We start from the raw sequence: 14849 nt of genomic DNA on the forward strand, positions 1-14849 counted from the left end.
TCCACCTTCACTATTTTTATTCAACATAGTATTGGAAGTCCTAGCCACAGCAATCTCACAAGAAGAAAAAAAAAAAAGGCATCCAAATTGGAAAGAGGTAAAACTGTCATTATTTGCAGGTGATATATACAGATAACCCTAAAGAGTCCAAACAAAAAACTATTAGAAGTGATAAATGAATTAAGTAGCAGTATACAAAATTAATATTTGGAAATCAGTTGTATTTTTATATACCAATAATGAACTATCAAAAAAAGAAATTAAGAAAACAATAGTACTTACAATTGCATCAAAAAAAAAAAAATAAATTTAACCAAGGAGGTAAAAGACCTGTACTCAGAAAATTATTACACTGAAGAAAAAAACTGAAGATACAAATAAATGGTAGGATATACCATGCTCATGGATAGGTAGAATTATCATTAAAATGTTCATACTAACCAAAGCAATCTATAAATTTAATGCAATCTCCACCAAAATGCCAATGGCATTTTTCACAGAACTAGAATAATCCTAAAATTTATGCAGAACCACAAAAGAACCAGTGTAGCCAAAACAATCTTAAGATGAACAAAGTTGGAGGTATCGCGCTACCTGATATCAAACTACAGTACAAGGCTCTAGTAGTCAAAACAGCATGGTACTGAAAGATGCTGCGAGTGACAAAGGAGCAAGCAGGCTGTGGCCTGCAGCCTGAACAACCTGCCCACCATGGCCTGGGGGCCTGAGGAAGGGCCCATCCAGACAATGCTCACAGTTCCAGATTTGCTCTCTGTGCATAAATTTACAGGGAAACAGAAAATTATATTGGGACAATGGGAATAAGTAATTCCCATTGCACAGGAAATTTTGGGGAGATGTTTACTATAGTCTGCCTGAAGCTGGGACAAAATTGAACAAACAACATGAATTTGGTGCTTTGGAAAGTATGAAAGCTACTAATTAACTCTATTCTCCTCTATCAGAAGTAACTGAAATTAATGAAGCTCTTGCAGAAAATCCAGGACTTGTCAACAAATCTTGTTACAATATGGTTGGCTGATCAAAATGACACTGAGTAACCCTTCAGAACTAGATGAACTAATAAGTGAAGCATATAAGAAATACATAATATCTACTGAGAAGTGAAAATGGAACCCACCTAAATAAGGAAGTATGAAACCATTTTGTCCAGCGTAGTTTTCTTAAATTAGTGGTGGTTAGAAGATTTAAAACAGCAACTTTTAGCAATATCAATGAGAAAAAAACTACTTGCAACAATACCACTGGAATAAAATACCCCTTTCTAATGATTGTAAATAAATAAGGAGCATCTTTTCCACAACATGCTATAGTTTTTAGGCTAGGCTACATTTACAATTCTCAGAATTCCTGAAATTATCTGTGGTAAAAACTAGTTAGAAAATTTAAGGATAACTTTGTTATCTTAAACCTTACACAATATGGAGGAGAGAAAAAATGGCATAGATGATAGTGGCTCTGTTCATCCCTCTGGCGATCAAATCAAAGTTGTAACAGAAACAAGGAAGAGCAGCAAGGAAAAATCGCCCGAGATCTAAAGGAACAAGCCATACAACTACGGAGAAATCCAAGAAATCACCCTGCAATGGTAGAAGTAGAACAGGGTGAGGCCGCGGGGCTGCCCGTTCCTGAGCGGCTGAGCGAGACGGAATCTGCGGCAGCGGCAGCGGCAGACGCCTCTTAAAGGGGCCGCCGCGTTCGCGAGCGGATTTTCGCGGTAATGGACCTGCTCACTCTGAGCACCAGTGCCCATTTAGCTGCGTGCAGGGGGCACCAGGGACTTACAAGGAGACAATGTCAGAGTGAGGGCCGAGGGGAGACTCTCTAGGTACAGAAGTACCAGCGGTATCCACTGTTCTTTGTTGAGACCTCCCTCCTACCAGTGCCCCAGACACAATGCCGCCATAGCCATGATGTCATCAAACTGATAACAGGTCACTCCGCCCAGAGGATGCCCTGAAATCCTGCCTTCCCCAATCTGGGCCCCACCCAAGACATGTCCAAATGTGTCCTCACTGAGTCAGGTGCTCCTTGCTGAGCAGCACCTATACTCACACTGGAGGCAGCTGGCCTCGGCTTCTAGTGTGGCCTTTTGAGGCAACTATAAGCACAGCATCTGTGGATTGCTTGCTGAATCTTAACAGGTGGCCCTGAAGGGGCACAGGCTGCAGCTAAATTTGGCTTGCAGCTGAACCCCTCTCAGGACTGTGCCACTGGACACCTACTGCACAAATCCACACTAATAAGACTGGGAGACTTAAGAGCTTTGCTTAGTACACAGAAACAGACACGGAAAGGCAGCCAAAATGGGAAGACAAAGAAGTAGAAACCATATGAGAGAACAGAAGAGATCCAGATAAAATGGACTCAAGTAATCTAACAGATGCAGAGTTCAAATCACTGGTGATAAAGATGCTCAATGAACTTTTGAGAAGTGTAGATAAATTCAGTGAGAACTTCACAAAGAGATAAAAAACAAAAACGGAAATGGAAATTATAAAAGGGAACCAGTCAGAAATGAAGAATACATTATCTGAGATGAGAAATATATGAAATGGAATAAACAAAGGAATAAACGAAGTGAATAAAGAAGAGGATCAAATGCCCTATCTATAAGACAGGAAAGCCAATCAGGACACTCAATCAGAATGGCAAGAAAAAAAGATTCCAAGACTACAAAAATAATTTAAGGAGAATATGAGACACTATTAAGGCTCCAAATATTTGTATGATCGGCATAACTGAAGAAAATCAAGATGTTGAACAGCTGTTTGAAGAAATAATGATGGAAAACTTCCTTAACCTGGTGAAGGAAATGGACGTAAAACCCCAGAAAGTTCAGAGAATTCCAAACATCAGAGATCCAAAGAGGCCCGCATCAAGACACATCATAATTAAAATGCCAAAGGTTAAACTGGCAGTTGATTTCTCAAGAGGGACTATGCAGAATAGAAAGGCTTGGCAAAAAATATTCGAAAGAATGAAGACCCAGGATCTACAACCAAGAATAATTTATCCAGCAAAGCTATCATTTAGAGTTGAAGGACAAATAAAGAGCTTCCCAGACAAAAGTAAGCTAAAGAAATTTATCACCACCAAGCCAGTTTTACAGGAAATGCTGGAGGGACTTCTTTAAGAAGAAGAAACGTGTATCAAAAACAGGAATAAAGAATGGTACAACTACATTTCTATCAATAAGTACCTTAAATGGAAAAGAATTAAGTGCTCTAACCAAAACATAGAGTGGTTGAAAGGATAAGAAAACAAGACCCCTACATATGAAAAGGAAGGGGACGGAAAAAGATATTGCTTTGATGGACCTAGAAGGTATTTAAGTCAGAAAAAGACAAACACTATATGATTTCAGTTATATGCGGAATCTAAGGAATAAAAAGAACGAACTAATCAAAAACAAATTCACAAATATAGTGGACAATTTGGTGTCAGACAGAGTGGAGGAGGGTTTTGGGGACTCGGAGAATGGGGTGAAGGGCTAAAGAAGTATAAATTAATAGCTGATGGATGGTCACAGGGATGGGGAGCATGGCACAGGGAATGTAGTTAGCATTAATACATTGGCTAGGTGGAGGTTCGGGGGAGGGAGGGAGCAAGTGGGGGGATTGTTTTATGAACTATATAAATGTCTAACTAATATGCTGTATACTTGAAATTAACTTTAAAAAAAAAACAACAATGTTACACAATATGGTAACTTGCTTACATCCATCTCGGAATTGGGTCAAAATACTTAATGATCTTTCTACTGGAAATAACTGGCAGTGGAGAAAAGTTTTTGTTACTTGTACAGTGTCAGATAACGAACAATACCATCTTAATTTTGGAATATACTGTGTTTGCTGCTGCTATTTCAATACAGTAAAGCAACAGCCTTACAGAAAAATAAACAGTTTAAAAATAAAACATTCAACTTCTTCATTAAAAAAACCCAGAATGGTATAAAAACATATGCACAGATCAATGGAACAGAACAGAACGCCCAGAAACAACCCTATGCCTATACAGTCAATTAATCTATGACAAAGGAGACAATAATATAAAATAGGGTAAAGACAATCTCTTCAATAAATATTGGGAAAACTGGGTACATGCAAAACAATTGAAACTATTTATGTATATGTTTACACCATATACAAGAGTAAACTCAAAATGGATTAAAGACTTAAATTTAAGACCCGAAACCATAAAACTCCTAAAAGAAAACATAGGAAGTAAACATTTTAACATTGCTCTTAGTAATACTTGTTTGTATACCTCTCTTCGGGCAAGGGAAACAAAATAAAAAAAATAAATATAACAAATGGGATTACATCAAACTGAAAAGTTTTTGCACAGCAAGGAAAACCGACAACAAAACAAAAAGATGACTACTGAATAGAAGATACTGCCAATGATATATCGATAAGAGGTTAATATCCAAAACATATACGGAACTCATACACCTTAACACCAAAAAAACAATCTGATTAAAAAATGGGCAGAGGCCCTGAATTGACATTTCTCCAAGAGGACATGGAGATGGCCAATAGACATGAAAAGATGCTCGAGGTCACTAATCATCAGAGAAATGCAAATTGAAAGCACAATGAGGTATCACTTCATACCTCTCAGAATGGCGGATTTATCATCAATAAATCAATAAATAGCTAGTGTTGGCTAGGATGTGGAGGAAAAGAGAAACCTTGTGCCCTTTTGGTGAGATTGTAAATTGATGCAGCCACTATGGAAAACAGTATGGAGATTCCTCAAAAAATTACAAAGAGAACTACCTTATGACCCAGCAATTCCACTTCTAGTATTTCTCTGAAGAAATCCAAACAGTAATTCAAAAATATATGCATCCCTATGTTCACTGCAGCATTACTTACAATAGCCAATATATGGAAGCAACCTAAAAGCCTACCAATAGATTAAGAAGTGGTACATATATATACAAAGGAATATTACTTGGCCATAAAAAAAATGAAATCTTACCATTTGTGACAACATGGATGGATCTAGAGAGTATTAAGCTAAGTGAAATAAGTCAAAGACAAATACCATGATTTCACTTATATGTGGAATCTAAAAAAAATTAAATGAGTAGATTCATAAAAACAGAACAAATTGATGGTTACCAGATGGAAAGGAGGTGGGGGGGAGGGGTGAAAAGGTGAAGAGATTAGGAAATATAAATCATCAGTTATAAAAACAGTCATGGAAAATATAGTCAATAATATTGTAACAACTGTGTATGGTGCCATGCGTATTAGGACTTACTGGGGTGATCACTTCATAAAGTATATAAATGTCTATGTTGTACATCCAAAACTAATACAATCGTGTATGTCAACTGTAATTGAAAACTAAAAACATCTGAAGAAAAAAAACCCCAAAGCTGACATTAGCAACAATTTGTAATTAAAACCAAAGTATACCAAGGATTGAAAACCAGTCAACCAATGACAAACCTGACGTTCAAGCACCTTCCCAAATTTCAAGAACTGTCAGTAGCTATGGGAGCATCCAGGCTTAAGGAACTTTACAATGTTGTCCATCACTGTCTAGCACCCAGGCTTCCTAGGAGACACTAAATTAGTCCACAGCAAACTCTGTTAACTTAATTTTAGTTGAATACTAAATTTGAGAAATCCTTGATAAATGCACGTGTACTGCTTACCTTATTAAGTATTTAGTCATTAACAGAAATGAAAGTCAACAAATTTCAAGTCACTCACCTGTAAGAACTTTTTTGGATTGGTTTCACAGCCTATGAAAAGACTAAGACAATACTGGTTGAGGTTATTTAAAACAGCAATAATTTAACTGGAATCTCTGTACAAGCATATTTTACGTAATAGGACAGAGGTTGAATTTGTCTGAATCTAATATTTTTACAATTGAAGGGATTCGGTTTCTACAACTCAAAGCATAGTCTATAAGGGCAAAAAAACTCTTCTGTAATATGAATTCTAAAACCTTTAGACTTTTTATATGTTGAGCTTTCTTAACATATACCCTCATTAGTAAATCCTCAATACAATCAGATTAGAACCAGCATCATTGTTGAATGTGGCACCTGGTGGCCCACTGAGCCTGTTGTTCCTGTCTTATGGCCATTTCTCCTCTTTCGAGAACACTGAATTTCTTTGGGGGAAATGCTACTTCTCAGGTCAGTACGTTCCCATTCCAAGTGTGAAAAGTGCTCAACTCTGGTTGATTAGGTATTTTATCTTCTTCCCCAAAACAATCAAAACTGGGCTTCAGTCATCTGCAATGGAAAAATTCCTGACTGAATTTTCTGGCTCACCTGAGATTAAAGGCATTAGGGAACATGGGCAAAGAATTCACAAGTATCCTGATACAACGAAAAGGGGTGACATAGGACTCGAGAAGCTTAGGGCCTACTTGGCAGGCCTGGCAAGCCCAGTGACCGAAAGTAACCACACAGGATAGTCTGATAGTCTGAGCAGGTAATGGCAGGTAGTCATGCCCCAGGCCTATAGCTTCTTCGCAATCCTGAGTTCTGTCTATTGTTCTTAGGCATCTAAGATAACATACCTTTGAAATGCCAGAGTAATTTTCTTTTCCAGACCTCCTGAAGACACAACAACAGGCACCAGAGCAGGAGACCATGAAACTCTTCGTTGTTATATTGTTGCCTGTGTACCATCTTTAAGTGTGATAAATGTTAATTATTAACAACCTTGTACCCACCAATGTAAAGGAAGCATGTATCTCTCCATTTTCCTTTTTGTCTAGTCCTAGGGATTTCCCCATTTTTCCTTCTCCTGACTCCTGCATCTTAGCACCAATGGATTTCATGTATCCTATGTTTTCTCCTTTGACTCTAAATGAATAAAATAAGCTGTAAAACTGCCATTCTCTGAGCATTTTCTCAATCTTGCCTAAAATAAATTATTATAAAGCTTTCCATAGGTTTAGATGTTCTTTCATTGACAACTTTAAAATAGCCCTTTTCTCATACTGAATTTGAAAATATGGGAAAATAGAATTTTGCTATATGTTTTACTTGTAACTTCTAAGGAAGGCTTTTTATTAGGACTCAAATTAAAACTTAATTATTCTATTTAAAAACTTTTAGTAATCAAATACAAGGCAGTTCCCATCCCCTAAATAAGATCTATAGTAGTCAAAATATTCAATAGTTGAGTTTTTTAAATAGCTATAAATTTCTGAGAATCAAAACTTTCCAATCTTTAAGGTAAATTTAACAAACTTTCGAAGTGACTTGTAAAAGTCCCCATTCATTTTATAGCATCCTCCTCCCCCAAAAGCTTTCAGACCAGTAGAATTTTTTTTACAGCATCTTTGGTTCTCTTACTTTCAGAAGTTTGGGGTTCTTTTTTGGGGGGGTTGGGGGGTGGGGAGAATCAACAACCGAAGATATTTATCACTCCTTTCTTGTCAGATTATTTTTTGCTTATTTTTTAAGACTGGTGAAATACATGTGTTAGAACTACTTAAAAGTTTTCCTATTATTTCTGGACTAGTAGCTTGTCCCTATATATGTATCCATTTTATAGAGAAACACACAAAGACAGTAATGAAGGGAGACTCAAGCTAGTTAAAATTCTACTGAATGACATACAGTGATTTTTCGGTTAAAAATTCCTTGTTTGGTAAAATATTCACAGTAAAAATCCATTGAAGCTAATTTTTATTAAAACCAAAGCACCAATTAGCCCCCTAAAATTAAACAAAGAAACAAAGACTACTGTCTCAGATGTCCTTTACAATAAGCAAACCTTTCATGAAGAAAGAAATCTGTGATCTAATTGGCTAGCATTACTCCCACTCAGGTACATGAGCCACCAGCATGTGAATTATGACAATAAATTCACACCCAAAATGAAGGGGCAATATATGTTTGTAAAAAGATACCAACTATTAATTTACATGAAGTTATAAAATACTTTAAGAAATATGTACATGGTTATTTAAAAGGGCTCTATTTCAGTAAGAAATTAGATGGTTGAATGCATGGTCATGCCCATATTTTAATGGCTAATCAGATCACTTGATTTCTCTCTTTCATAACGAATACAGATAAACAGAAAAATGAGTACATCTTCTATTTAAACCTAAAAACCTCTTGTTCACATGAAGTAACTTATTTTTGGGATTCACATTATTTGTGGATCAGGCCTCAGCAAAAGGAGGAATAACTCCTTTCGTTGTCTAACTAGTCTTTCCATGGAACCCAAATTTAAAAGTCGGAGCATTGCAACATCATAGGACTTTGACATGCAAATTAATAAATGGAGCAATGAGCTGTATACTCACCTTTTTGACTGTGGAGTGAAACTTTCTGAAAGCATTTTTATGTTACAACTACACTACTGTGTGGTAGTAAAATGTGGAGCCTATTCTTTAGTTTGGAAAAGAAGATATTTTCCTTTTAGCAACTTCCAATTTCCTACCCCTCCACTGAGAAAAGATAAGGCCTGCTAATTCAAAGGACGAAATGATTGCATTGCTAGATGCTGATGTACAAATATATTTTAAATATGCTGTATCTCAGTCCATTTATATTTGTCATAGCCATATAAGTCACTGACTGTGTACTTGGGTTTCCTTATTGCCAGGAAGATCAGATGCTTGGCACCTGGGAAAGCTCTCGATGAGCTGGACTGAGTAAATCCTAGCTCCCACATCATCTGCTCATTCATAAGCCCCAGCTAAAGGGGTGATCATGTGGTCACATTCAGTATTGGGTGTCTTATAGCTATGACACTGGGCTCTTGGTTACAAATCCAGAGGGAAATCTCATGGAGTTTTTGATCAGAGATAAACATTGGGTTAAGCTTAGGTCAAGGCTGCTTGAATTGCACTGAACTTTTGAGAGGATACTCTCTAAATGAGCATGGGATAGAGTCAGGATTACTTAATGTCTGTTAGAACTTAGGAGCTACTTACTGGGATCCACCTGAGCACATAGACGCTTATTAATAAAGTCATAAGACTTTAATCTTAAAGACCATTGCTGAAGGCTATTTGAAGAGAAAAATACTTTTAATATAATTTATATTATGTAAGATTATAGGAAAGATGGTTCCCAACTGCCTTTAATTCAGCAAAAAAAAAAAAAAAAATGGTAAAGGTGAAACGGAAATACTGTTTTAAAAGATTAATATGGCACTGAATATAACAGGGAAAGTTTGGGATACATTACTAGAAATTCTGGCTCAGAAATTATTTTTCTCTCTCCTCAGTGCTACTTCCCTTTATGATCCTCTTCAAAATTTATCTGTGTTGCCCTGTTTTAACTCAGGAGGTAAGTATGGAAGAACAAACTATCAGAACAGTAATCTAAGATGCCAACAATAAACTTATCGGTAAAAGTCCCACAGCTGCTGGAGCAAAAAAAAACAAAACAAAATTAAATGGTATATGCACGGTTACCAAAATTTGTTCGGTCTTTGGAGGGATGTCAAATGCGTATTCAAAACAACACAAACAACAATTACCCTGAATGCATATTCGGAAAAGTGATTAATAAGACTTTTTAACCATTAATATGTAACTGACATGTTATGGATAAGAAATAACTCTATGTAGAAAGTGAGAAGCTACTGCTACTAAGTTATTTTCTTATATTTTATCTTTAGCAATATCTGAAAATCCAATAAATTAGCCACAGATTATTTTCAAATTGACTAATTTAGAAAGTAGTGCCATATAGATAAATGCAAGTCTTCTAGGTTTAATTCATGGCACCATCCAAAGATAACCTTCTTTCAAGTCAGCTATATTTTTATTCTGTGAGCCTACAGAGAAAAATTTCCCTCAGCTAATTAATGTTTTATAAATATAGGTTTAAACTGGAAAACGAAAAAATTTCAGGTGTAAATATTTTGTCAAATGTTAGATTAGCAAATAGCACAGCAATTTTCTCCTATCTTAATCTAGTTTCCTTTGACACTGAACAAAAGAAATAAATGTCAATTAAACTAGCTAGGTCTGGCCCATTAAGAATATGCTTCGTCTCAGAAGATATGTCTTCTGTATTTCTATCAGAAGAATGAAAATGAAATTCAGAATTGTCAGATGAAAGATTCAATATGAGGTTCTGTTTCTTAAAAATAGGAAACAGATGCTTCAGAAAAAATTACATTTTCATTATAATTCCCTCTAACTGCCTGCTCCCAAATGCCACAATACATTTTCATCCCAAATTATAAAGACAGATGAAAACCACAAAAACTAGTTCCTTTCGGGGGAACTTAACATTTAATGCCCAACAGGGTATATTTTAAAGAATCCTCACATCAAATATGGCGCACACTGCTGTATTTCATATTTTGAGTAGTTCCACTAAAAGCCATACAGCAAACAATGAGTCTTGTTATCAAAAGGATCACCTGCACAGTTAAAACAACAAAACCTCACACAGACATAGAGCAAAACCAAAAGTGTTCACTTACTTCCTCAGTGGAAGAAGTTAGAAATGTATGAAAAAAATGGCCTCGAAAATCTGCTATACCAAACACCTCTATAGACAAGAAACAAAAATAAAAACCAAACATTTGCTTTCCTGCTTTTTCTTTAAAAGTTTCCATCTTACATGATATGCTATTAGGTGCCTTCTTAATAGTATCTAATCTACTTTTTCATTGCACAAGTAGGCATCCTAGGATAGATCTCTTATTACCATCCATGTTCATGGAGAACTGCTCTTATGGATAGTAAACCTAACTCACAGTCGGGCCATAATTAATGGGCAGTGGTATTTTCTAAAAATCGATTACTGCACACATCCAAACCACATTAAATTTTCAACTTAGAGTTCAAACAAAGTCTATTTCCTTTCTACAGTAGCTATCACGCTCCAGATTACAGTTTTGAAATCCAGGAAGTGGGAACAATGTCTTATTTATTTTGTTGCTGATGCGTCTTTATATCTTCCTTTCTCCTTTCTTCCTCCCTCCCTTCTCTTTTATTTTTTATTTTTTTGCTTAATAAGGTTAAAAGAAATAGGTTATTAAGAAAATCAAAGTCTAGTAAACATCAAAACTTATAGATCAGAGTGGTCACAAATTCTTCTTTGTAATGATGTTAAATTACCGACAAAATGTTTTTTGAAAACAAAAAAAATCTAAAAACCATCACATGCCAATGGTGCTCCTTATTTAAGCAACTGGCGTTCGTCTATGCTTTTGAGTCGTTTCTTCCGGGGCTGTACAAAGTCATCATCTGAGTCATCACTAAATTTATTATCTTCTGATTCATTCCTGAATTCTAGTTTAGGAAACCTTTTTTCTGGATAAAGGTTCTTTAGAAGTTCTTCAAAATAGCTTTCAAGTTTTATACCAGCATTGGCTACTTCTGAATCAGGCTGTTGGAGAAAAATAAAAATATGAATTAAAAAACAAATATCATCATTTTAGACAGTCAATAAAAGTAGTTTCTCACATTTTTGTTACCTTTTAACTTGATATTATAAATATCAGTGGAACATTCTGAGAAAATGTTTATGCAATGTCAGCGATATAAAGTAAATATATCTTTGACTTATCTGGATTATTCTAGAAGGGGGTGGTAGTGGTAGGACTGGATTACCAGAGATTAAAAAGATGCCATAATCATAGAATTATGTAGTAGGTATTTTTAGGACAAATTAAATAAATTGTGGAACTGTGTAATGAGTATCCAATAAATGCAACAAACTGACAAATGACAAAATTTTTGAGAAAATTTTAAAATTAGAGCTACGTCCTTAATATTTTAAGATCAATATCAAAAAAGATATTTAAACTATGTCCTTAATATTTTAAGATCAATATCAAAAAAGACTAAAGTATGGATGTGCCATATTACAAGAAATAAAGGTGAGACTGAAAAAGAATACTTTCAGGCTAGTTAAAAAAACATTCTAATTGTTTTCAAGTTGTCGGCTATAATTTCCATTTGCACTTATCATATAATAAATATAAATATATCCACATTTGAATATAAATGTGGATAAAGTTATTCCCTGACAGACTCTAACTTTTGGAAATTTCTGCCAGCATAAATAGATCTCTTAACTTCCTTATTTTGTTGATAAAGTATTTGGTTTAATATTACTTTCAATATTGCTATTGGTTCTTAGCAACCCCAACTCACCTCATTGAATTCAGCACAGTTTTGAAAGATTAATCTAAAATCAGCTACAAAATCTTCAGGCTTTGTATACACGAAACAATCTTCTTGTAGTCTTTTCTTGATAGTCGACAAGTCCATTGGATTTTTAATTATTTTGTAATAATCAGGCACCTTTTAAAATAAGTAAGATACTATAATACAAATAACTAAATTCTGCCTGGTCCTAAATAAATTCTTTATTTTCATACATTGGAAGGTATTTTTGTGCCACATTTTTCAAAAGTTTTCACCGTTTTAGATGGAAAAACATTTCCACAATTTCCGTCTTAAACCTCTGTTCTCCTTATTAAACAAAAAGAAATTATTATAAAAAGTATCATTCTTAGTGGGATCTGTCATGTTTTTGCTGCATGTATCATAGCAAATGGACTTTGAATTTGGGTTTGAACCTCAGCTCTGCTATTCAGTAGCACACTCCTGATTAAGTTACTTATCTTCGGTGAATCTTCATTTCTTCATGTATCAAATAGGGATAATTCTACCAACTTCATAGGATTTTGTAAAGACGAATGTGATAATATATATTAAGAAAAAGGGGGCTATTTTGCTGTTGTTGTAACACCAAATGTAACTGTGAGCCAAGATCATAAAAAGCACGAAGTTCTAGGTTACGATTTTAAGTCATGAAGTTTTTATTGGTGGTGTAAGCTGCTTTTCTTTGACATTTTTGTCCTGCCTATTTTGGGTACAAAAGGTCCTTCCCCTGAAAGTATTCATTTCCTTTAACTATCTCAACTTCTCAAAACCTGTTCTCAAGAGAGAAGTTCATTTACTAAGACATTATTTACTAAGCGAGTTTTCTTTTTTAACCTTGCATTAAATTTTTAAAATTTATCAAACTATAGAATAGGTTAAATGTCTAAAGGAATTGTGGACATCAGAGAATAGAGAATATACTGAGTAGTACTTTCAGCACTCTAAAATTATTCATTAAAGTCATATCGAACTTCCAATATGAACTTTTTAAAGTCAATGGTTAATACACACACACACACCCCTCCCCCTCTTCCTTTACTATTAAAGTCTACTTATTATTTGAAGTCTGGACCTATAAATCAAAATATATACAGAATTTTTGGGGTCTCTATCTCCAATGGAAAGTTTTTTTCCCCAACAGTTTAGGATACATGCCTAAACCTCCTGAGACAGAGACATCTGATAGAAATCATCCCAGAGAATAGTAGGTAAAGTTTTTGAGATCAGAAGAATTTATGAGAAATGAATAAAGTTTGGGGCCAATTTGTTAACATTAAAATGTATTTACGATCAAAGCATTCGGTATGTATGAATAAGCTTTAAGACTGGATTAGACATAAGAAACTATTGAAAACGGGTACAGAAACTAGAGTCTCATAAATCGAGTTTCAAAAAAATCACCCACTGTGTAAAAATACATGAAAAGACATTAATACTTACAGTTAGAGGAACTGGGTCTTGAAAAGCCAGGCTCATTTCATGGCAGTAAAGAAATAAAAGTAGGCGTTCACACTTCTAAGCAAAAAATATATAAATAAAGTAACAATAATGAAGTCACAGCTTATTTTCAATAACAATGTATGTCATGGGTCTCAAAGTTCCGGAATAACAATTAAGATCAGTCTGTGGTTTATGTTATATATGAGAGCAGTCCTTGCAATTATAGGAACAGAAGTATTATCACTAGAAACCCATTTGAAGTTCTTTAAAAATAAATTTCCACTTATCTCTTCAACTTTTGTATTGAATTTAATAATAGTCCACAAAGAAAGAACACACGTATGTTAAGAGATCCAAGGATGGAGCCCTTTCCATGGCATGTCCAGGCCAACGCCCCCTTCTCTGAAGGCAGATGGTTCTATCACACACCCTGCTACTCCTCTGCTTATGGGCCTAAGTCCCTGTGGTACTGGTAGTGTGTATCTGGGCCCCCTCTTACATGACGACTTTCATACTGATACAATTAAGTATAACAAAATTGAGCAAAGGAGTTTCTTTAGTAATGCAGAAGTGTTAATTTCATAGGTTTAAAAGTAAATTACAGTTAAATATTTTAGCTGGTTTTGAGGTACAACCTATTACCACTGGGTAAAAGAATGGATTATTTCCAGGAAAAGTAAATGAATAACCCATCTCTCTGATGCCAATTTTCAACAAATTTTGAGGAAGTAAATCTATCTGCTGTAGAAATAAAACAGAACAGAAATTTACTAAAAGTAGACTAAATTAAATTTAAAGGTCCAGACCACACAAAGGATACACATTCTACCTTATTCAGATAAAATATTTTCAACTTCTAGAAAATGTATGTATAATGATTTTTTAAACTAAAAAAAAGTTATAGCCTGCCTTTAAATATTAGTTAAGATTCTTATACTTTTGTGGGGAAAAATACTAAAGAAAAAAGAAGTCAGTATATAATTTGACTGAAGATACATACAACTTCTTTGATGAAAGGAATATCTGTGTTACAATAATGCATGTAACCAAAAACAAACAAGAAAACAAATTAAAACAACAGTCTAGGGTTGGAAATGCTCAAAAACTTACCCTTTTATCTATTGGTGTTAATTTACCATCAGTTTTCTTTTTTTCTGAGTTGTGACTGGGAGCATCACAATCATATTCAACTTCTGGTTTAGATAAATCTCGACAGAAAGTACAAATCCACTCTCCACTGTTGGGAG

At 34.9% G+C, this 14849-nt stretch overlaps 1 protein-coding gene across 1 annotated transcript in view; it reads right to left on the minus strand.

Moving 5' to 3' along the window:
* Positions 1–7682: 7682 nt before the first annotated feature.
* Positions 7683–14849, minus strand: part of TRIM24 (tripartite motif containing 24) — a 113507-nt gene continuing 106340 nt past the window's right edge. The window contains exons 18-21 of the mRNA XM_025045850.1: positions 14713–14839; positions 13603–13677; positions 12148–12297; positions 7683–11377 (exon numbers count right to left, since the gene is read on the minus strand). Of these exons, the coding sequence (XP_024901618.1) occupies positions 11168–11377; positions 12148–12297; positions 13603–13677; positions 14713–14839 (562 nt within the window). The 3' untranslated portion in view covers positions 7683–11167. The remainder of the gene's footprint in view (positions 11378–12147; positions 12298–13602; positions 13678–14712; positions 14840–14849) is intronic.

Source organism: Pteropus alecto, unplaced genomic scaffold (genome assembly GCF_000325575.1).
Source record: "Pteropus alecto unplaced genomic scaffold, ASM32557v1 scaffold22, whole genome shotgun sequence".
In the NCBI taxonomy this organism is placed as follows: domain Eukaryota; kingdom Metazoa; phylum Chordata; class Mammalia; order Chiroptera; family Pteropodidae; genus Pteropus; species Pteropus alecto.